The following is a 25,690-nucleotide window of genomic DNA, read 5'->3' as shown; positions in this document are numbered from 1 at the left end:
GAGGGCCTTTGTTTGCTTTTTCTTTATGTACTGTGAAGGTCCTACATGCATCACTGAGCTTATAGTGGGAGGGCTGGACCCCCTTCCTGCACTAGGCCTCGGGCTAACAACCAAAGTCCCCATGTTATAGGGATGGACATCAATGATTGTACCATCTATGGTCAATGGTTTCAGACCATCGAGCAACAAACCATTGATCCCATGTGCCGGTGGTAGGAGCCGCGGCCATGAATGCACAATGCGGAGAGGACTTCTACCATTGGACCATCAGTTACTGGAACCATTGCTATCGGGTGCAAACCATCGGTGGTTTGCATCCATCGATGGTCCATGTCCATCCCTACCATGTTATTTTCTTACAGTGAGATTTTCAGATACTCCACCACTCTAATACAGTTTTATATCTCAGTTGAAAATATTTTCCCTCTTTTAGAGCTCCCTCTGACCAGTGTCTCTCACGTAACCAGCTCTTACTTTTGCCTAAAGGCTTCCTTCATGCCAGCACACACTCATGCAGTTCCATTCAGACTCTCCCAAAACTTTGGTAGCTGCCTGGTCTTACAACTCGGAATAGTAGGGACTTACACGGCAATCCTGCTGTTCAGAGGATATATGCAGCTAGTGATGGTTAGTGGAGCTGAGATGTGACTTTGGTGGCAAGTTGCGACCTTGAGGGTCGAGACGTGGCTTTAAGGGCCAAAGTAAGCCTTTGAAGGCACAATGCGGCCTTGATGGCTGAGGTGTGGCACTGATGATGAGGTGCGGCCTTGATGGCCAAGGTGTGACCTTGAGGGCTGGGATGCGGCCTTGAGGGCTGAAGTACGGCACTGGTGCCGAGGTGAGGCCTTGAGGGCTGAAGTACGGTACTGGTGCCTAGGTGCATTCGAAGGCCGAGGTGCAACTTTGTTGGCAGTGGTGCAACCTTGAGGACCATGATATGATCTTAAGAGCAGAGGTGCGGCAAGGTGTCGAGGTGCGGCCTTGAGGGCCGAGGTATGACACTGGTGCCGAAGTGCGGCCTTGAGGGCCAAGGTGCAACTTTGTTGGCTGCGGTGTGACCTTGAGGGCCATGATGCTGGTTTGAGGGCTGAGGGGTGACTTTGTTGGCATCAGTGTGGCTTTGAGAGCCATGATGCGGCCTTGAAGGTTGTGGTGTGACACAGGTGCCAAGGTGCGGCCTTGAGGGCCGAGGTACGACACTGGTGCTGAGGTATGGCCTTAAGGGCTGAGGTACGGCACTGGTGCCGAGGTGCAGCCTTGAGAGCCGAGGTGCAGCACCGAGGTGCCGAGTTGCCACCTAGGTGGAGAAGGTAACTAAGCCACAGGCAGAGCTGCAGAGGAAGGTAACGTGTGCGGCAGGCATAGATGGCTGTAAGACAGAGGAGGTAGTCGCCACCGAGAGGTTAATGTCGCAGATGTGGCGAGGCCAGAGACTGAGGGCCTGATTCAGCAAGGATCGCTATTGCAATTACGCACGCAGGTTGCCAATTGTTGCATACTGCGCATGCATCACAGTGCGCGAAGGCACCACTGCGATCACACCGCGATTGCAGTGAACACGCAGACCCATCGTAGAGTGCATGACAGGAAGTGACCATTTGGGGGTGGTCGAGGAAATGCAGGTGTGTCATAGTGTTTGAACGCCATTACAGGGGCGTGCATAAATTAGCCACTGCGATAGCACACGCAACTTGAGTACTCACTGCGTGCAACGAAGTTAGCAACTTCTAAGTAAGGTCAGTAATTCTGCGTGAGGGACCGATGGTGCTCGATGTTACCGATGTTTCTGGAGGTTTGCAAGGTATTACGGATGTAAGATAGCGGTATTGGGAGGCAGTGGGCGTCTCTATGCTGGCAGTGCGACTGCATTGCGATTGCATTTATTAGCATATTTTCGCAAGCAGACCTGAGTGCGATTACGGAGCTGCTATCGCAATAGCGATCCTTGCTGAGTCAGGCCCTGAGACTGCATACAAACCCACAAATGTTTCAGGAGCACAGACAGGGCAGTCCAAGACACATACTGGCAGGATACTGGCAGACAGACACTGACAGAATGACAGGAACCAGTATTCACACATGAGGTGTAAACTATCACCAGCAACATGGCGCCGGTACAGACAGAGGGTGCTGTCCCAGTTCTGCATTTGACGTTGCCTGTTTACCAGGGAGGTTGTCAGACCCTGCTGCCAGAGGATATGGCGTGATGGTAACAAACCGCGACGGTGGCTTGTGACACATACACACTGAACGATCAGACAATATGTCGTTCCGATTCGGCCGGAAACTACATATTGGGCTGATATCGCTCCAGTGTGTACCCAGCTTAAGCCACACCTCTTGTCTCAACTGTACCGTTTCCCTACCATGAGCAGGGCTCTCCCTACCTTTGGTTTTCATGTTGGCATTTATATGTCTACCTTATATGATCCTGTTTTATATATACCCTATTTTCCCATTTATGTGACAATAAAAACAACAATAATGATAATACAGGACTCAAATGCCGTCTGCTGCTATTACTGTAGTAGTGAACACGTTATTCTACTCACCATCAGTGGTTTGGGCATGTAGTTGAAAACAGTGGCTGTGAAGGTGAAGGCCTCTCCTCTGACAGCACTGTATGGAAGATTCAAGTCACTAAATAAAGGCTGGAAGGCTTTCATGGAGGTTGTAGGTGCGATACCCAGACCTACATCTCCCATACAGAATGCCATGGTTTTCCATTCAGTAATGGTATCAGGCAAATGTACCTGTATGTCAGTCTGACCAGATGTCCTGGTGTCATAATTAGAGCAAACAGATATAAAAACAAACACTTCAGTAAAAATATGATACACTATTAATCAAAAGAACACGATATGCACACAGCATGTATATATAATTTATATGGGATTACAGTTTATAGCAGGTTAAATTAATATAAAACGTTCCTGTTTTTGGTTTCCTATCATAGCTAAGAAAAATGAACTCACCCTACTGTCACCAAATTCCAGATCCAGGTCTCTGGAAATATTTTACGAATCTTCTTGAGTTCGTGAACAGAAAAAGTGAGACGTAACTCTTCATCCTCCAACTTATCCACCTCAGTTATAGATTGTACACTAGAGACGTGACTGTCTGAAAGGTGGGAAATGTGCTCAATTAATAAATACAGAATCTGAAGGGAATACACAGGCAAAGTGTTGCACATACCCTTATTGAGCTAGAAGAAATAATTTGGTTGGAGGTCTTTATTGTTTTTCTCTCTTTTGGGATTTTCAAAAGTGATCTCCCTTCATAGACAAAGCTTCCCCCATACAACCAACAACCAGTATTCATTTTTCTAACTGAATAATATCTTGCCCAGCTCTGGTCTTATCATTCCATATAAAGATAGTTACAGCTTTCCCGAAGCTATATCGTATTCACGATCTCAAATGTGGAACACCCTTAAAAAGTCTAAAATCCTTAAAAGAAGGACCATTGCAGACCTTACTCTGAGTACACTAGGATTGGCAAGTACGTTAACTGTTTAAAATGATAGAAAAGGTAATTATAGTTAGTTTTGGGTGCCATTCCTAAATTATCAGTAAACTAAATACCACTGAGAATTTAAGTATATTGGGGTAGATGTATGAAGCCCAGAAACGGTATCAGCGCACGTTATGTACGCTGATACCGCTTCTCCCCGATGTATGATCGGGGTCTGGCGGTAAATGACAGGGGCGCTATGCGCCCCTGTCATTATCGGCGCTGCTATCTACAAGATAGCAGCGCTGATAGCCTGGGCTATATACGAACGGTCAGATCGTCTGACCGTTCGGCCAGCTGTAGCTGTCGTTATCGACAGCTACAGCCTGGCGTTAGCCTATCCCCACAGCAGGGACAGCGCTGTCCCTGCTGCGGCGGCTACCGGCTCCATGCGGGGATCTCGCTATACTTGCGAGATCCCGCTCATGCTCAGTGGAGCCGGCCGGGACAGAGACACAGCGCATCTGCACTAGGCTGATGCGCTGCTGTCTCTAGCGGGTAGCGCCGGAGGGGGGAGTTAACGCTCCCCCTCTCCGGCCGATGAGATGTTTATACATCTCATCGGTACTGCTTCCTGCTTCGCCTCGGTAAAGAGGCGAAGCGGGAAGCGTTATAGCGGCACGTTAAGTGCCTCTATAATACATCTACCCCATTATATATTACATTATTTTTTATATGACGAATACATTTACTTCTATTTAACTAATTATACAGAGCACACGTGCTAGACAGCGACAATAAAACAATAGCCGGCCTTCTAGCACCTTGACTCTGAGTAGGACGTAAAGGGACTGTGTTTGTCTGATGCCAAGGAAGCTTACTTTACCACCTGTAGTGCTAATACAAGGCTCCGTGCAGCTTCAAGTGGGTATTCCTTCCGCCCACTGGTGTCCTGTTCACAGCCACAACATCATCATTGGTATCTGCACTTGTACCAGCCTTATGCTAAGTGCAAGAGACCTGTCAGAAGCAGGCTTCCCTTCTCCATATGCAAGACTCGGAATAGCACGGACCCCTAGCTACACACTCATGACCCTCCCAAATGACAGAACAGCTCAGTGCTATCACATTGTCTCTGCCTATTCCCCGCCCCAAAACAAGGATCCATTCATCTGAGAATCGGATGGATGTGCACGCAATGTGTAAGTTGGCTTCTGGGCATGCGCTGTATGCCTAAGCTCGTTATACTGTATGTGTCCATTATCTCTCTATTTGTGTCCGTAAAAAGAGATTTGTCTGACTCAGAACCAGCCCATAAATGTTCTTTTGTTGGACTTCCCACAAAGGGCCGTTTTCAATTAGTTTTGCACCCGTGATACTTTTTTGCCTGCTGGACTTTTCACCTACATCGCATGTTTTTTTACATGCGGAAATTGGGCGCGCTCCCGCTTTTCACCGTATTCAATTAGAAAGGACGCGAAAACAGCACCCGGTGAAACTGAAACAGGCGAAAAGTCCTGTCAAAATTGAGGAACTCAGCCTAAAACCCCCCAAAAGATGCACCAACATTGGGTTTCACTATAGATGCCCAGAATAAACAAAAAAATACTGCGCTGGTGTGTCCCTGTCAAAACAACAAATATATACACATCTTTAAACTCATCACATAAATTTATTAGAAATAGGTCATGTAATACCGAATAATGATATATATGTAAAAACCTATACAACAACAATCAGACTGAGCACCAACAGTAAACCTGTTACTATAATAAGGTTCTATTAAATATACCACAATAGATCTCAGTTCTGTAGTAGCAAAATTGATGTAGTATTAAAAAGCAATTGTATCCAGTGGGGACTCAAATTGCAACAATGTCCCATACAAATAGAAAAGTATCAATTCACGGAAAATGTGTGTGCCGTGAATAGGTAAATTAAATCCAGCACTTGATATAAATCCAGATAAAGAGGTTGGGTTAGGCATCAACCTTGGGACATACCTCGCAAGTGAAATTAATAGAGATATACAGTTATATAATGTCCAATCACACCCAAACAGGGGTTAATAGGCCCACTTGGAGATAGTTGATTAAGCAACCTTGTCGGTATCTTATCACAGTCACGGAGCGTCTCCAGCCCAAGCTTCAACACACGGCAAAAACAACCCAGCAGGCTACGATTTGTTCCAATGGATACCTGCAGCAGTCCCGCTCTGTCACTCCGCCAGCGGAGAAGGAACAGACAGCGTCCACCCAGCCAGCAGAATGTATCAACCGGATGCCTCCGTACAGCAGACCGCAGTGTCAGATGTAATGGCAATCACACGTGTCCAGGTAGAACGGCAGCGTCCAGTCTCTGTATTAGCTGGATGGGCTAAATTGGAGGGTATCCGTATAACTTCCAATATCAAGATGCTGGTTAGTAGGTGCAAAGGAGTGCAACAGCTATCACCTTCCTCAGCCAGCCCCCATCACCTTTTTTAGCCTGCCCCAATCACCCTCCTCAGCCGTTCCGAGGCCCCTATCACCTTACTCAGTCATCTCCCATCCCCTTCCGCAGTCAGCATCAAGCCCTTATCACCTTCCTCAGGCATCCCCCATCAGCTTACTCAGCCAGTGCCAGCCCCCATCACCTTACTCAGCCAGCCCCAAGCACCTTCCTCAGCCATCCTACAGTCCTATCACCTTACTCAGCCATCACCTTTCTCAGCCATCCCGCAGCCCCTATAACCTTACTCAGTCATCACCTTTCTCAACCATCCTGCAGCCCCTATCACCTTACTCAGCCATCCCCATCACCTTTCTCAACCATCCTACAGCACCTATCACCTTACTCAGCCATCCCCCATCACCTTCCTCAGCCATCTCCCAGCCCCCATCACCTTCCTCAGCCAGCCCCCATCACCTTCCACAGTCAGCATCGAGCCACCATCACCTTACTCAGCCAGAAACATAATCCAGAAGCAAAGTCCATTGTTTGGTACACAGCAGGGGGTATTAATCAGCAGACAAGGATGAAGCAAAGTGTAGACAGGTAATAAGCCGGGTCAGTACACAGCAGTTCAACCAAAAAACAGATGAGGAGTAGGCAACAAGCAAGCCACTGACAGCTGTGTGAGATACCATTATAAAGTAGCAAGGGACGGAGACCTGAGAACAGACAGGTTGACTGGTTGCACATGTGCAGTTATATTCATACAACGACTGGACCTTCAAACCTTTCTCAGCCAGTGGGGATGTCTAGGAACACCTGAGAGCCATACCGACTGGCCAAGTTGCTAAAGCAAGTGGCACACAGTTTACATATGCACTGGGATATCACAGCACATATGATGCATGACAGTACAGACAATTCGGGTGAACGCACAATTGGTCTAGCGAGGTCACATTTATTGGCGGGCCTCAATATACTGCATTATGTATGGAGGTGATCTTCATTTAATAACATGGAGTCGGCTGAACGACGGTCAGGAGCATTGGAGGTTTGATAACCAAATGATCCAGGCTGTTTTTTTCACGCGTTTTTAGGATGTGAACAATTATCGTTCATGTCCATACATTGAACAATAATTTTTAAGACAGTCAACAAATGAAACAATGTATCCCAGAGCTGGCTATCATCAATGAGTATGCAGATCAAGTTCTAAGAAAGTCATCTTACCAATAGGGTATGCACCATAACTTGACAAAGCCATGACCGGTGGATACCAGGGGCATTCCCGAGGCTTTTTTATTTGAGTATTTGTAATAATTTTTAGTCCAAGTTTCTGGGAGAGAAAGAGAAAAACAAAAACAAAAATGTTCTTAACTAGGTTATTACTAGAGAAAAACTAGTCAAAGGATAATATTTCATAAAGATAATGTAGTGTTTAGCACTAACATCAATCTTTAATCACCTCTCGGTGGCATTTGCAAATATACTCGATCACTGTGGTTGCCTGTCCTATTGTGTGTGTAGTAGCTTAAAGTTCTGACTATTAGGCTCCACCTAAGACTTTTCAAATCGGTCCCTTTTTCAAAGAATAATTTGTTTGCAAACACTGCTGGGAAGTAGTAAATGATTCCCATTCACCCCCTCATATATTACTGTGTTGCAGCACATCTAATGTACTCTCTTTGATTATCAGAAGATAATAAGATTTATAAATAAAACCATAAACAAACCTGGTGAATATAGGTTACTTTCTTTATGGAAAAGTAATGCTGGATTAAACTTTAACAGAGGGAACCAATTTAATTTGGCCATTTTCTAATAATCAGATGAATTGGGTTATTATTGATTGTCATGTTCTTTTTTGTTACTGCAAATAAGTCTGATGATTATTTCACATTCCCTATGTTTACTTAATTACATACAATTCAATTTCCTATTTGTTTATTTTATGGCTGAAAACAGATGGCGGACATTCTCTGATGTTTTAAGCAAGGCTGCATTCATTGATTTTCTTTTAAGTATGTTTTAAGTATTTTTGTGTGAATTGATTCCAGATTTTATATATATATAATATATATATTATTGTTTTAATAAATAATTTACATATTGTGATAGGAGCACTGGAGAAGTTAGGGATGGCGTGTATATGTGTCTCAGATTCCTGTAATATGTATTTTATCCCACAGGAAAAGTCTGTTTTACAAACAGATCTGAGTGTCGGCTTTTGGTAAAAGACGGAGAATGGGTCCTGGGGGTGTGGATGTGAGAGAGACGGGAGGGCTACATCCACAGGGCCGTTTCAGGTGTTAGGCTAATTAGGGATTATACCTGGAAGTGGCTCAATATAGCTGTGTAAGAGATTTGATGCAGTGTCTCACACACCCTGGGGAGAACAGACACTGAGGTTTGTTCAGAGACACTGGGACCTGTTGAAAGTGCTGTGTTTGTGGTGAGGCAGCAGGCCTTGCCACTTGTAGAGAGGAAATTACCTGTCTAATTAGTGCCCAGCCGGGCTAGGATTTATTTTATGTTTGGTTTATTTGACTATTGGTGTTGCACAATAAAAACTGGTGCCAACCAGCTTGCACGAAGACCCACGACTGGAGTGTTGTTTCCTGGCTGCTGTGTGTACAGAGGTGTCCATCTACCCCAGGAGAAGGATCCCCTACCCCGATCATATCACAATATGTACACTTTTTGAGCTGTCATTCTACTTTTTGCTTAATTTGAGTATATTAAAGATTGTTTGAACTATGAGCCACATTTAATAACGAGTCTTAATACCAGCGGCACATTTCATTTGGTATCATTTAGTATATGCCATTGGTATTAAATATTACTTCTCTGGCTAGGTCCCACTCCTCGGCAGAATCCTCCACAACGGTGCCGATGATTGGCTGCTCTGTCATGCTCATGTGCCTCAGTCAGTCTGCACATGTGTATGACACTTTCACCTGGCGGGGACACGGCATAACCTGGAAGGAAAGGCTGTTGCCAGCAATGGGGAACCGTATCGCTTTCACCATCTATAGATGCATAAGCGATACAGTTACAAACAGTGGTAATCTTAGTTTATCGCTGTTTGTTCAATTTTGAAAGGATGACATAATCCTAAAGGGCTTATGTATCATTGTTAAATGGGGGCCCTATATGTTATGTTTTTCTAAGATGAAATTAGCTACAGCGAGTGAAGAGACAGTAACGCACATAATATGCTGTATTTATTATATTCATTCGCTATAAGATATTGTGCACAATTTCGATCTTTCCATGTTTAAGGTTATACCTTGATGAGAGTGAACACATCAGGAGCTGTTGGAGTTGACCAGTCCAAGGACCGCTTTCTACGCTTATAGGCATTGAATGGAACAATCACTGGATTCCAGCAGGGGGCATCATCCTCCCGTACACGATATGGGTACCCATACTGATTTCTTTGTAGCAGAAATCGATATGCCTACAGCAGCGTGGAAATACAGAGAAATAAGAGGAAATACAGAGTCACAGCTATGAGTGCAAATCAGAGGGGCAGAAGCAAATTAAGACCCTGTGGGGCTCTAAGCATCGTACTGGTTTAGGCATCCGTTATAAAAATAATCTTCATAATGTGTAATCAGGTGCCCCAGGTGCCCACTAACTAGTATTTATCAAAACTTCTAAAGGGAACAAGCGATGGTGTTGCCCGTAGCAGCAAAATCAGATTCTAGCTATTATTTTAGGGAATGTACTAGATAAATGATAACTAGAATCTGATTTGTTGCTGTAGAAAACATCTCTACTTGTTCCCTTTAGAAGGTTTGATAAATCTCTCCCTTAGTCCCAGGTGTGAACCTTGGTTGCCTAATGAATGAGCTGACTATAATAATGGGACAGGCTGACATGGCCCCTCTATATCTAGACTACAATTTTCTAAAATGTTTGCCCTAGTCTAGCTGACCTGTGTCTAGTAGAAACTAGTTAATGTTATACCCTGTGTATACTGACCCTATCACTGCTTATCTCCTGTGAATGTTCAAACTTAGGGCCTGAGATGTACGCTAATACAGGTTAAGTCTCCCATATCCAAATATTCCGAAATACGGAATATTCTGAAATACAGAATTTTTTTGGCTTGACTGAGATAATGAAACCTTTGATTTTTGATGGTTCAATGTACACAAACTTTGTCTAAGCCAGAGGTTCCCAAACGCGGTCCTCAAGGCTCCCCAACAGTTCAGGTTTTAGACATATCCATGGATGAGCACCAGGGGGTTAAATCAAACTGACTGAGGTACTAATTAAATCACCTATGCTCAAACATGGATTTATCTAAAACCTGAACTGTTGGGGAGCCTTGAGGACCATGATTGGGAACCTCTGGTCTAAGGTACAAATTATTAAAAATATTGTATAAAATTACCTTCAGGCTGCGTGTATAAGGTGTATATGAAACATAAATGAATTTAATTTCTGTACACAAACTTTGAGCCACAAAATTATTGAAAATATTGTATAAAATGATGTACAGGCTGTGTGTGTATAAGGTGTATATAACACATAAATGCATTCTGTGTGTATATTTAGGTCCTATTCCCAATATATTACATTATGATGTGCAAATATTCCTAAATACAGAATATTCCATTATCCAAAATACCCCTGGTCCCAAGCATTTTGGATATCGGAGACTCAACCTGTATAATTGCAACTGTGATTCCGCACGGAATGCAACTGCGAAAATATGCTAATGCTTCCAAAGCTGACCTGCACATAACGACACCCACTACTGCCTTCTCACATCTGTCCTATGTCATGCTCCTGCGTAAATATCGGTAACATCGCCGCACATCAGCTTATCACACATCATGTAAGTAAAGTCTGATCAGCCGCAAACACTGCAGCTCTCCTGATACGCTAAGAGCACGCATTCTGCGAAGGTGATTGCAATGGCTAATTTATGCACACCCATGAAACGGCGTTTAAACGTTCAGACAAGCCTGCATTTGCCTAACCACCCCCCTATCCACCTCAACATGCCACCTACAGTATGTCACTTACATATTGTATTTGTTTAATAAAATATATAAATCACTATTTATGAATCTTTTTTTCACTAAAATAATGTGAAAGCAGATGTTTTCACACCCTCTTTATTTTAGTATTACTTAAATGTATCAGTTTTTGTGAAAAAAAACTCCTTCAAGCCCTTAAATTCACATAATTTTAATAAGCAGATCGCATTTCCTTTTCATCTGTTTCAGATTTACTAAAAGAAATTGTAAAAAAACACCAGGAGGGAGCCCTGCGATAATAACGATATCTGGAGATGGCGTTATGCGGATTTCCCCCTGTTTCACCTACCCCAGCTTAGCCTTCTCTGCCTGCTGAAAGGAAGAGCAGAGCCCGGAGTAAGCTTCTGTGATCAGCAGGTGTGTATGATAGACCACAGGCTGATCACAGAAAAAAAAAATTACACTTACCTGCACCCAGATACCGGTGATTGGTGATCCAGTGAGCACCTCGGTGACCCGGTCAGCTGATTGCTATGCTCCTCCTATAACCCCAGTCATCTGATCTGTCCTGTGAACTGAGATGCAGTGAAAGTCCCTGCCCCTATTTCAGTTTACTCCGCAGATTAGACGACCGGTGTCACAGAGCAGGAGCACAGCCATCAGATAACCGGAGTCACAGAGGAGCTTACCGGATCACTGGCCACCTGAACGGAGTTAAGTGTAAGCTGAGCTGGGAGGGAGCTCTCTGCGTGCAAATTATAATACATTCATGTGATGTTCCCTAACTTCGCAATTTGAATTTAGGCTAAAATATCACACCAGAGCCACATTTTAAATGTGGATTGTGGTAAACAGACCCATAAGGCCTTACAAGGCACACTAAGAAATATATGGATCTAAAGACAAACAAACTTTGGAATATTTGAAGAACGCAAACTGGACTGTGCACACATATTCATTGGGCCTGATTCAGGGGTAAGCGCTGCTGTGTCCGCTCTTGCATCTGTTGCAGCTGCGATAATATACAGATACTAGTATCAGCCCTTCTCCAGGTGTAGTAGCCTGTGTCTGAATGTACAAGCACTGAGACACCCACTTTTAATGTCTATGCATGCAATAATGCCACTGGTGATCAGGGACGTACATCATCGACACTTGCACCAGAACTATGGAGCTATGGCTGTGTGTCTGAGAACTTTGCCGCCCCACTTCTGACACCATTTGTCCTGATTGTGACAGCTTCTTTGTGCATACAATCTATGTAACACATATGTTGTAGGGGTTTTAGGACATCTCACACATACACATACCTGTATGCAAATATTTGCGTAGCTATGTGAACGTTGGCATTGTGTTCGAATTGCATACAGCTCTGACTCAAGCTCCCATTATGGAGCTAATTGTGATATGGATGCAGAGCCTTTACATGGCTGTAGAAGCCTGGCTGTAGTGCTCCACTTAGAAGTGTGAAATTAAAAGTGCAATTTAAACATAATTGTACCGTTATACCCCCGTTATTAGTTTTTATCTTCTGCTGACATCGATTGTGAAGTGACCTCAACGTTTCTTTCCATCCTGCAGGTAATTCCATACCAGGCATTGCTGCAACTTAATCTTCCTGTCTGCAAAAATCTATTGATTACTGGGTAATTCCATACCAGGCATTGCTGCAACTTTATCAAGCATATGTTTTTCTGTTGTGTTTTTTGTCTTAGTTTGTAGCTGTATAGATCCAGTTCTTAGCTCTGTGGTATTTCTTGCTTGTTTGTTTAATTAAATTTATTGCTACCCATCCAGTGGGTGGGGATTGGGGGTTGTTTGTAGTGATTGCATACACATGCTAGGTCTCATTACTTAAGAGCCTTTACATGGCTGTAGAAGCCTGGCTGTAGTGCTCCACTTAGAAGTGTGAAATTAAAAGTGCAATTTAAACATAATTGTGCTGTTATACCCCTGTTAAACCAAAGTCAGACAGAAGGATAACATGCAAACTTCAGCAGAAATCTGAACAACATTTGGACAAAGTAACATCATGAAATGAGAACTCAAATTACTACTTATTCATGTCAGCATTGCCAGGACATTATTCACTGGATTCTGCTTGCTCATTGTAAGAACTTAACATTATACTTACTAAACTTTGTCCTAGCTCTGTGATTACACATACCTCAAAGCCCACTGTATTCTGCACCAATTTCAGTTTTCTTCTTAGAAAAAAATGTCTTGTTACCTAAGTCCTATGCCCTGCCACATGTAATCTAGCTTCTAACAGTCTACTTTCACATTCATTTTCTCCACCTATTAAATCTCCACTTTTACTCCCCTCAATAATAAACTTTTGCTATTGTGCAGACACCTTTTTATCCACTGTATTCTCACATGATTTTCTGCAAATCTCCTGCACTGTCACTCACATTCATACTTTATTCCTTCTTCCAGTTTTCCTCCCCCTAACCACCTCTGCGACACCATGACCATGTTTTCTTCCACCCTCAATCAGTGTCTACCTAATCCTCTGCTCTGCCCCTTTCCTCCACCTTTATCCTTTTCCCATTGCCTCCTTCACCTTCTCCTTCCCTTATCTCCCCTCCTCTGTCTGCCTTCCACCCTCTCCTCTCCTACTACTACACTTGCATTCTCTTCTAGCCCACCATGGTCCTACTACCCCACTGCTAATCCCTCCTCCAACCCTCCTCTCCATGCCACCTCATCCCACCTCCATACACATCTCGTTAAGCCCCCTCCCTACTCACCACCTAAAGGTTCCCTTCCCAGCATTGGTGCCTGTACAATCTCTCCACTCTATTCATCTCGGTCCCCAAAATCAATCTCACATACTCATTACAGTAATCCTGAAAATCTCATTCACATCTCTCCCACAAACTCTGTCCATTTATCCTGTGCACTCTTGAATGCCAGATCAGTCTGAAATAAACTAGTTCCCACCCATGACCTTTTCATCTCCAACAACTTGCATCTCCTAGCCATTACTGAAACCTGGACTTCACCTTCTGACACCACTTCTGCTGCAGCTCTCTGCTCTGGATGCCTCATCTTCTCTCACACCCCTCGGCCTGGGGGTCGCCATGGTGATGGTGTTGGCGTCCTTCTATCCCCTGGTTACACCTACCAACTTATACTCCTTGAACCATCCCTTACATTCTCTACATTTGAGGTTCATACTATACGTCTTTTCCAACCAGTACACCTGCGAGTAGCTATCATTTACCGTCCTCCTGGCCCTCCCTCCAAATTCCTTGATGACTTTGCTTCCTGGCTCCCTCACTTTCTCTCCTCAGACCTTCCTTCAATTATCTTAGGTGACTTCAATATTCCAATTGATATCCCCACTGAACTCTCTGCTTCCAAACTCCTTACCCTCACATCCTCATTTGGTCTCTCCCAATGGACCTCCTCACCCTCCCATGTGAGTGGGCATTCGCTTGATCTGGTCTTTACTCACCGTTGTGATATTTCTGATTATTCCAATTCCCCATTCCCCCTCTCTGACCATCACTTTCTCTCTTTTAACTTATCCCTCTCCCCTTCCCCCCCTCTACCTACCAAGGCCACAATCACTAGGCATAACATTGAGGCTATCGACACCGTATCCTTTTCTTCCCTACTTTACTCGCTTCTCTCTCCTTTGCTCTCTCTCTCCTGCCCTGAACAAGCTGCTGCCCTATACAACACCTCTCTTACTTCTGCTCTTGACTCTGTTGCTCCGGCTATCACTACTCACCCTCGCAGATCCACACTTCAATCCTGGCATTCCAAATGCACCAGATATCTGCAAAAGTGTTCCCGAACCTCCAAGCGACAGTGGAGAAGGTCACGCTCTAAGGTAGATTTTCTCCATTTCGAATTTATGCTCTCATCCTACAGTGCTGCCCTTTCCCTCTCTAAACAGTCATACTTCAAGCACCTCATCTCCTCCCAGTCCTCAAATCTGCAGCATCTCTTCACCACCCTGAACTCTCTCCTCTGCCCACCCCCTATTCACCTTCCCTCCTTGCTCTCTGCTCTTGACTTTGCTTCCTACTTCACATCTAAAATTGACTTCATACGTCAGGATATCATATCCCACCAGTCCCCCAGCACTACACCTCCACCTTTCCTGGATCATCCCTCCCCTTCCATTTTACCTACACTGACATCCTCCCCTGTATCTGGAAAGGAAGTCATGGCCCTTATCCAGTCCTCCCCCTTCCACCTCCCCCTTTGACCCTATCCCTTCATGTCTCCTAGGCTCCCTCTCTCCCTGTGCCTGTTCCCATCTTGCCCTCCTCCTCAATCTCTCCCTCTCATCTGGCACTGTCCCTTCTGCATTCAAACATGCCCTTGTCTCCCCCATTCTTAAAAACCTACCCTTGATCCTAACACTCTCGCCAACTACCAACCCATCTCTCTCCTCCCTTTTGCATCCAAACTCCTTGACCATATTGTTTACAACCGCATTACCAGCTTTCTTTCCTCCCACTCCCACCTTGACCCTTTTCAGTCTGGCTTCCGTTCTCTCCAGTCCACAGAAACTGCCCTCACTAAAGTCAGCAACGACCTACTTGCTGCCAAATCCAAAGGCCACTACTCTCTACTCATTCTCCTTCACCTTTCTGCTGCTTTTGACACTGTGGACCACCCTGTCCTGCTGCAAATCCTTCACTCCCTTGGTCTACATGACACTGCCCTCTCCTGGCTATCCTCCTACCTCTCTGATCGATCCTTCTTTCTCCGCTCATGGCTTATCTTCCCCCCCACATCCTCTCACAGTAGGTGTTCCCGAAAGGTTCTGTTCTTGGACCACTCCTTTTCTCCCTCTATACATCCTCCCTAGGTGAACTCATCAGCTCTTTTGCCCTCCATTATCATCTCAATGCTGACGACTCTCAGATCTACCTTTCCTCCCCTGACATCTCTCCCTCTCTCCTCACTCGTATCTCCATCTGTCTTTCTGCTATATCTTCCTGGATGTCCCAGCGATTTCTTAAACTTAATATGTCTAAGACTGAGATGATCATCTTCCCACCCTCCCACATAACCTCACCTCCCACTTTTTCTTTATCAATTGATGGCACAACTATCTCCTCTAGCCCCAAAGTGCGCTGTCTTGGAGTTATCCTGGACTCCTCCCTCTCCTTTAAACCACATATCCAGAACCTCTCACAGTCCTGTCATTTCCATCTTAAAAATATTTCCAGGAGCAGACCCTTTCTCACCCAGGATGCTACTAAGACCTTAATACACTCACTGGTCATCTCAAGATTGGATTACTGTAACCTCCTCCTGTCTGGCCTCCCCAAATCCCATCTCTCTCCTCTCCAGTCTATCCTTAATGCTGCTGCACGGCTTATCTTCCTCTCCAAAAGCTCTACATCTGCCTCCCCTCTCCTACAAGCCCTCCACTGGCTCCCCTTCCCCTTCAGAACCCAATTCAAGGTTCTCACACTCGCTTACAAAGCCCTCACACACTCCTCTCCCATTTACATCTCTGACCTCATCTCCCTTCACTCTCCTGTCCACTCTCTTCGTTCAACAAATGCACACCGCCTCTCATGCCAACTGATTACTTCCTCCCACTCCCGCCTCCAAGACTTTGCCCGTGCTGCTCCCCACCTCTGGAACTCTCTCCCTCTCCCCATCAGACTCTCCACCTCTCTACAATCCTTCAAATGGGCTCTCAAGACCCACTACTTCATCAATGCTTTCCAGCTCTCATCCTAACTTGCTACTACATGCCCCCTCCTCCCTGTCTTCCCTATCTGTATCATGCCCATCTGTCTGCCCCTCCCCTTGAGAATGTAAACTCTTGCGAGCAGGGCCCTCTACCCTCTTGTGCTTCTCCTTACTTTATGTTCATCTACTTCTTACTCACCACTAGGACACCTAACACTTGTTGCCTATGCTTTGTTGCTTAATTGGGTGTTATGGTCACCTATGTATGAATGTATATTATCCATGTCCTTGTCCTTCATTGTATTGTATTTTACTGTAAGTCACTGTTTGGTTATGTACCTTGTAAGGCGCTGCGGAACACTTGTGGCGCCATATAAATAAACAATAATAATAATCTTTCTGTGCAGCTGCGACAGCCTACTTACTAGCTTATGCTAATGCAAGAATCCACCCGTGTATGCTGAACATCCATGCGTTTGCATCCCGCCTAATGTTTCTCCATCTACAGCGACAGCTGTCATCCTTAGTATCGGCACTTGCACCCAACATGCTGGCTACAAATGATCTATCTGAGAACAGGCGCCCCATCTCCATCTGCCTGAAATGAGCTTACATGCCCATGACACGCCCACTTCACGAAATAGGTACATGCATCCGCATGGCCAAGTTACCTGTCGTAAAGAGTGGTCCGATCCATATATCCGCACTTCCATCTGTGTGCGTATGCCTGATTTGGCACATGCACAGACGCCAATTCCTTTCTACAGAGCGTGCGCAGTATGCTGAAATCCACTGACTCAGAATCAGGGCCTATATACATTACATACATTGTGACTTCCAAACAGTGTGTTGGTTATATTTGCAGGTCGCACTGCTATCATAATATATATATATAAGGTATGCAATTGAGATGTCATATAAAATATATTTTATCACAAAGTTAACAGAAATATGTAAATACCTAAGATTTTACTTGTATTTTCACTTTTTTTTTTTTAAGAATTACATTTAAATATATAACAATAATTTAGCACAAGTGAGTTCACTTTTAAGTAGGTGGAACATCCTTACAAAACTGTAACATTTTCGTTTGTAGCATTTAAATTTGTATTTAACCAAATACTAAGTAGTGCTTAGCATAACCTGGCTGCATGCAGGATCGGTGCACACCCTGGTGCTGCTCAGAGTGCCCTTCTGCTGGAGCAATGCCACAGTCTTCCCTCTCCATCCCGGGCAAATCTCAGATTTTGATCATCCCTTTCTTCCTAACAATAACCACAGCACAAAAAAAAGAACTACAGGGGAGCAATCGCTAACAGCAATGTACCACACACTGATCTACTCTCCTGGAAGGTGCTGGAGACTCCCAATTTAGCCTCGCCCCTTCCCCGCGGACACATGATTTGCAGCATTTTACTGCAATGGGACGGGGCCTAATGATGTGAGATTCTGCCTCCGCCTCCAGGGTGGTTAGCTGGATCTCCTCTCCAGGCATCTAAAGTTGGCAAGTATTATATAGGGGGAGATTTATCAGAGAGAAAGTACCATCCACTCAGCTTCTAACTGTCATTTTACAGGATATGTTTGAAACATGACAGGAGCTGATTGGTTGGTACTTTTTTTTATCTCTCTCCACTTTCTCTCTCCAAGGTGTAATAAATATCCCCTTTACAGTTAAAACAGATAAGGGGGTGGAGCTAGGTAGCACAACAGGTCAGCTGTCATTTTCTTGCCCCAGGAGAGCAACAGAGATCATTATCTGTGTTAATAAAAAGACCAGTAGCAGGTAGTGCCAGGTAGTTCCTTTAACAGCAAAGTACAGTACCTGTTTGGCAATGGGTGCAGTAGTGGTTTATTATAGAGGGTGTGGTATAAAAGATAGACAGTTAAAAAGTTGACAGTGTCTAACTAAGCACCAGACGATAAACAAGTAATAGGTTGACAGTGACAAAAGGTCGACACACTAAAGGTTAACATGGAAGAAGGTCGACATGTTCAAATGGTCGACAGGGTCAAAAGGTTGACACAAAAATGGTTGACACATTTTTTTGTTTTCTAACCCTAATCTTCACCCTTAACCCTCCCTCCTGATGCCTAATCCTAACCATCGGGGTAGGTGTCTGACCTAACTGTCCCTTCTAGTGCCTAACCCTATACCTCTCTCCTGGTGAACCATCGAGGTAGGTGTCTGACCCTAACCATCCCTTCTAGTGGCTAACCCTCTGGTAAGTGCCTAACCCTATACCTCTCTCCTGGTGCCTAACCCTAGCCGTCAGGGTAAGTGCCTAACCCTATACCTCTCTCCTGGTGCCTAACCCTAGCCGTCAGGGTAAGTGCCTAACCCTAAAAAAAAAAAAAAAAGTTTGTCAACCTTTTTTGTGTCGACCGTTTGTACATGTTGACCTTCTTCCATGTTGCCTTTTGTCCATGTCGACCCATTGCCTGTCTAGACACTGTCAACCTTTTAACTGTCTGTCTATAGTCCGGAACCCATTATAGAAGTAATTAGGGACAGAATGCATCAAAAAAATTTTTGCCGTCAAACCTCATAAATTATGTTTTCGGAGGTTTGGCCACTTACCGCATATGCACCAATCTCCGGAATGCAATACACTCCAGGGCTTACATGCGGTGGGTAGTTAGTTACCCAATAGAAGCTTATCGGCTTCTATTTGCACTTCCACATGAGAGAGAACAGCATCCCCCGCGGCACGTGTGCGTCACTCGACACGTGTGCAGAAGGACTCCTGGGTTCTAAACCACACAGCTCTTATCAGGAGATCTGTCCCTTATAATTTTTTTTCAAGCCTACAGCGTTAGTAAATGCCGTTATGCTTGCGATGAGTGGCGGTATCCGTCGCATTCAAAATGCGATGCGTCATGCATCTCGCCCTAGATGTACTCATTTTCATTGGAAGCACTGGACTGTTCCGTGTTAGCTGCAATTGTCGGTTAAAACACCAGGAGCAAGTTCTACAAATCAGTGTATATGCAGTGTTTATATATGTATATGAATAAAATACCAAATGGGAGCAGGGCAAGGGAAGTGTGTTGGACAAAGGGCCTGATTCAGACCCGGTCGCGAGCGCTCTATTAGAGCCAGAAGCTCTCTGGGGCTTGCGGCCATGAGACCCTACCACAAGGGTCTCGTCGCAAGCCAGATGGTCGCGATGCTCTTGACAATCGCGACCATCAACCTGGCCGCTCGCAATAGCTGTGGGTGGTCACCCACAGCTATGCGAGCGGCCAGGAGGCCGAACAAAAATAAAAAAAAAACGCCCTGATTCAGAGCAAGCACTCGTTCAGAGCGTCCGTCTCTGAATCAGGCCCAAAGTCCTGATTCAAAAAACAAGCATAGGATTTTTATGATCCCATTTTATTTTATTTTCATAGCATCCTGTGTTCAGGATCAAAGTAACAGTTGTTGGCTCTGGAACACTGGGTCTGAATCACTACGGATCGCAATCCTGCATACAGTATCCACGCAGTTCAACTGAGATAGCAAGGCAAACCACTGCGATTGCAATGTAATCTCAGCACCACATAAGAACGCCCACTTTACCATACGCACATCCGTAATGCTTAGCAGAATAGCGAAACCATCGGTACAGTCGAGTACCATCTGACCCTTACGCACACTTGCACAAGCCCTGATCTTACACAGAAATTACTAACAGCCATGCATGCTATCAGGCCTCAGGCTGCGTATGGTATCGCAGTGGATAATTCATGCACGCCCCTGCAACGGCCCACCTGCGTTTGGCTGAACCCGTCACCATCCCCCCATTACCACCCACAAACGGCACTTCCTGTCAATCACTCTGCCATGGGTCTGCGTAGCCTCTGCGATCGTAGTCCTGATTGCAATAGCTATTTCGCGCACTGCGATGCATACGCATGTGCAGAACGCAACAACCGCCCGATTGCATGCGTATTAACAACTGCCATCCAAGCTGAATCAGGCCCACTGTTTGCTGCACATGGGCTAATGGGAAGCTTATCTACCTCCTTTTCTGTGTTACTGGTAACTTGTCTCTAAACATACATGTGCATTCTTACCATGACAAATGATGTGTACAACTTACAGCTTCATTGGAGATTTCTGCTTCTGGCCTCATGAGCAGGACACCTTCATCCACAGCTCTCACTGAACACAGAGACCCGGGATGTGCATTTACCTGCAAGGTAACCTGTGACCCTGGTGAAGCTTCAGGCTTAGAAAAGTTCAGAGTCACCTGGAAATACAATACATGAGGTCTGTCAATAAATCAATAAATCAATTTTTTAACCCATATCTCAGTTGTTCCCTACACCTGTTAGATTATAAGCTCATTGGACAGGGCCATTTTTAGCTTTTGCTTCTTGTCATTATGAGGGTGATTCTGAGTAACCTGCAAATTGTCTGTAGTTTCGGGCAGCAGCGGGAGCCTGTTCCACTCCTTTATGCTAATGAGAGCATCTGTTCAACTATTACAGGGATCATGCGTATGCAAGCGGAAACCAGTGCTGCCCATTAATGTTATGCTACGCAACCGTTAGTGTCGGCATTAGCACGAGACCCATGCTTGGTGCAAGCGATCCGTCAGAAACAGCCTCCCATCCCCGTGCGCACAGAGCTTTTGATCCACGCTTCACGACACTCCCACAAGTTAGGATGATACCGTGCGACTGCTTTGCTACTGCCCAGGTTACGCCCTGAAAGGCCCTATTTCACAGAAAGACAAATCCGGCCAAATTGCGTCCGACTTAGATTAGAACGAACATACGCAAATATGCATAAAGTTGCTTCTGCGCAAGAGCTGTACGCAAGCACTCCCCATTTGCATCTGTGAATAGAGATCTGTGTGACTATTTATTTGTGTCACTTTTCAAAGTACAGTGTTGTGTAATATGATAAAGTTTTATAAATAAAAGATAATAATAATGGTTTCACTTCACATATTCAGGTATTCGGTGCAAAGCAAAGCTGTTACTCTAACACAATACAGGATATTTATAACCACTAGATCAAAGGAAAAATGTGTTATTCTTATGCTGGGTACACACAATATCATTCACAGATATATTGTGTTAGCTGTGCAGCACAACAGATATTCTATGTCCTGCAGATATAAGGTTGCATTTGCTTTTGTGTGCAGGCGACAGACCAATCCATTATACTGGTCGCATGAACTGCTGACAATGGCATCACACCTGGTTAAATGCCCGCCCACATGTGATGTCTGCCACACATATCGAGTGGCCGATTAGTAAGTGTGTACGCTTAGCAAATCGGTTGCTCGGTCTGCGTGACGGTCTGCTTGCCATGGCTGTCGCTCAGGTGTGTACCCAGTAACTTATCTGGTCCTGACATTTAGTGAGCACAATCAGGGGCGTTTTAAGAGAGGAGGGGGCCCATGTGCAGCCACCGTTTGGGCCCCCTCCTCTCTGTCGGCAGCTCAGCGCAGTACTGAGCATTGTAGATTCTGGCTTCATGCCAGAATCTACAGCGCATGTGCATGTCTCCAGGAAAATGGCACCCACGCCTACTTCCCCGGGGACATCTTCTCTGCGCATGCGCGGATCAGTGGGAAAATGGCGGCGGACATTTTCCCAGTGAGTGTTTGCTCTACAGCCAGTCCGGCGCTGTGGAGCAGCACTTCGGGAATTGGCGGAGAGGTAAGTATAATTACCTATGGGTGCAGGGTGTGCGGTATGGGCCCCCCTGAACCCCGCACACCCTGCACCCATTATAGAAACACCCCTGAGCACAATTTACATATTGAAAGAAAACATCTTAATGTTTGCTATTGACAACACAACTTTCTTCCTTTGCACAGTTTTTTCAGCTCACCACTGAAATTGCAGGTACAGTACTAAATGGCACATCCTGATCTATAATACGTTGGTACCAGTTATACATAGTCCTGTGCTACTCATAAGAGATGTGGAAAATGTATCCTACTGGGGATAACACAGACCAGGGATGTATTTAAGGGTCAAGCAACATTTATGACCACCCCCACCCCACTTAACTTTATTATTTTAATTATTAGGTTATAAGCACTAATTTGGCAATTGCCTGTATAATATAATGGGGGATGGAGCGGCACTCAAACATTTGTTTTATAACTGTCGACAGGAATAAAACAAGCTTACACCTGATAAGTGAGAGTTTTTAGAAGTGGATATGTTACCTATAGCAACCATTTAACCAGCACCTTCTAGAGGATAATAGCTAGAATCTGATTGGTTGCTATGGGCAACATCTCCACTTCTAAAAACTCTCACTTTAGTAAATATATTCCTTAGTCTAAAAGTGTTTTATTACTGGAACATGCGTGTGTCCTACCCATCCACACTCCACTCGAGACAACACTATGGTGCAATGAAAATATTTTGTAGTTATTGGGAAATTTTAGTCTGACACTAATAAAACAAATACCTCATAATGGGAAATTCATCACTGCCTGGAACCAGTTGTGTGTATTCTCTAACTAATGTATTACTTCATTGGCAATGACCGTTCTTGCCCAGAGTAGAGCTAGCCTGGTCTTCTGACCAAGAAAGTAACAGTGCATACAGCTGAGGTCAGGCAAGATACACATGTGATAATATATTCACCTTGTTATTAAAGCATTTGGTGACTTGAAACTGTTCTGTGTCAGCTGCTATTCTCCCATTATTACCGAGTAAAGCATAAACAAGAATGTTCACTGTGGGAGCAATGTCAGCGGTGACCATAAGAGGGAGCTCTACTGAGCCCATTGTTACTGGACAAAGAAATATGGAAAATTATTAGTATTGCAATTTACCAGTGAGAAGTGAAACAACTGCAAGATGTTACACAAATAGAGCTTTGCTATGAAATAGGCCACTTAGGTGCAAACTTCCAGCAATGCAATCTTTGAGTTTCGCCTTTGCTATTCTGCAGAACGCCGTTCAGTGCAATATTTGAAAATTTACGTTGTCTTATTTCTAGTCTATGAACAGAGGAGCTCATTCAGACCCACTCGCTAGATGCATTCGCTCACTCCCAGGGTATGCAAATCCAGCGCACGCCCAGCAAGGCAGGCGAACGCACGACAAGGCATTAGCACTCCCACTATGTCTTGGCGTGCGATCACTTTGTGTATGCAGACGCCCACCAGCCATTCATAAGATGCCCAGTTGCACACGTCATCTCCTGGAAGTGCATGAAACCATTGGTACATCGAGCACCATCAGATGTGCTCACAGTGCTTGAAGTAGGCTATACCCCTCCGCAAGCACTGCGATCACATCAGAGTGAAATACAACCAGGTGATGTGTACTATGACGCTGCCTGTTAATTATGCATGCCTCTGAAACAGCGTTGAAACACTCAGGCATGCCTGCGTTCACACCTCCACTCCCCCGTTTCCAGTGGCCTTCGGAGTTCGGGCCAGATTAATGATGGGGTGGATGGGACTAAAGCTCCAGGCCTCCACAAAAAAATAGGCCCATCTATATGACAGCAGGATGATGACCAGCCACCCAGCTGGCCAAAATTGGATTTCTATTTTCCTCACAAAATGATTAAATTCTTCTGTTTTATTCATATTGACATTGGGGCTGATAGTGTGGGGAGTGTACGCGCCCACCTGGCACTGACCACACCCACACAACAGAGACAATCATTTTCAGCTAATGTGGCCTTTAATCCAGCCCTGGCATAGCTAGGGTGAAACAAGATTTCAGTTGGACAGTATCCTAAATCATGATTTAACACAAGTGTTTGGAATGCATCCCTTTCACATCAGAGCCACACTGAAGCTGCTCTAGTGGGGTGGACAGCTCTGCTATTCTCAATCTGGAAAGGCAGACCTCTGACAGGTACAGATTGTATGTACAGCATACTTGCCTACCCTCCCGATTTGGTCAGGAGCCTCCCGAAAATCGGGTGCCGCTCCCGACCTCCCGGGAAGGCAGGCAATCCTCCCAGCCCCGGCAATGTGTCCGCACCCCCCCGCGCTTTTAAGTACAAACCCCGGCAGCAGGGGGCCGGTGACGAGATTCGCGCTGAATCGCGTCATCGTGGCTCCGCCCCCGGCTGCACAATGCCATTAATCACGGCATTGTGACGAGGGGGCGGAGCCACGATGACGCGATCGTGCTGCCACGCCCCCATGCTCCGCCCCCAATGCCACATCATGTGCCGGGCCCCGCCCCCTTTGGCCGCGTCACTCCCCCAGCCCTGTAAGCCCAACAGCTCCCTCCCGGAAGGAGGGAGCTAAATGTCGGCAAGCATGATGTACAGTATGTATGTATAGTCTTAGGCTCCTTGGTATTCACTCTTGAGTGAGCAGGGGATGTCCATTACTGTGGATTTTGTTTTCATGCTGTTTACTTTACTTAGGTACCAAGCTGTTCCCTGTTTGGACAGGTGGTGTACAGGAGCAGGTATGCCCAGTATCCTGGTGCACTTCTCTTACATGCTGAACTAATAACCTAGATTTTGTGTTACATAACTGGTCCTTAATACCTGTAAAGGGGCCTATCCATTAGCAGATCTTTCTCTACGATGAAAAACAAAAGATTTATCCTTTGAAAATTCCTGGGGCTTCGGTGACAGATATCTCTCATGTACATGACAGATTTTTGCGAACGACAAACAATATTGCATGACATCATTCAGGGAGTGGATTTTTTTTATGTTTCTATAAATTTTCATTAAAAATATCATTTGTCGTTTACCGCTTATAAACTGACAGATATTTCTAATATCTGTCAGTGATAAGCGATAATTGACCAACATGTTGGAGAGACGAAAGACACAATTTGTAGGCCACGGGAGTGCGCATCTGTCATCATTCAGGCCCTATCCATGACAGATAAATTGAACGACTGAACGATATATCGTACATCGTTCAAATTTATCTGCTAATGGATAGGCCCCTTAATTATCTACTCACTCCAATACTTTGCTCTGAAATTATTTTCAGTCCATTTTGTAGATAGACATTTAACCCAGATTCATCAGTAGGAGCCAATGGATGCTTAAATGAGTATCTATAATACCCAGGTAGCATGAAGACCTTTCAGATCACAATTCATAGTTTGACAAGTCTCTCTAGATTTACAATATACCAGACATGTTCTCCCACATGTGAGGTCACCCCTTTTGTTGAACATTTGAC

The 25,690-nt window shown here is 44.9% G+C and overlaps 1 protein-coding gene across 1 annotated transcript in view; it reads right to left on the bottom strand.

The window, feature by feature from the left end:
- Positions 1-25,690, bottom strand: part of LOC148518866 (alpha-2-macroglobulin-like protein 1) — a 119,819-nt gene that overhangs the window by 56,414 nt on the left and 37,715 nt on the right. The window contains exons 14-19 of the mRNA XM_088476946.1: positions 23,157-23,305; positions 20,639-20,788; positions 9,176-9,346; positions 7,117-7,222; positions 2,976-3,120; positions 2,553-2,778 (exon numbers count right to left, since the gene is read on the bottom strand). Of these exons, the coding sequence (XP_088333072.1) occupies positions 2,553-2,778; positions 2,976-3,120; positions 7,117-7,222; positions 9,176-9,346; positions 20,639-20,788; positions 23,157-23,305 (947 nt within the window). The remainder of the gene's footprint in view (positions 1-2,552; positions 2,779-2,975; positions 3,121-7,116; positions 7,223-9,175; positions 9,347-20,638; positions 20,789-23,156; positions 23,306-25,690) is intronic.

Source organism: Taudactylus pleione, unplaced genomic scaffold (genome assembly GCF_031769625.1).
Source record: "Taudactylus pleione unplaced genomic scaffold, aTauple2 ptg000198l, whole genome shotgun sequence".
In the NCBI taxonomy this organism is placed as follows: domain Eukaryota; kingdom Metazoa; phylum Chordata; class Amphibia; order Anura; family Myobatrachidae; genus Taudactylus; species Taudactylus pleione.
This window is presented reverse-complemented; position numbering and strand designations above follow the sequence as displayed.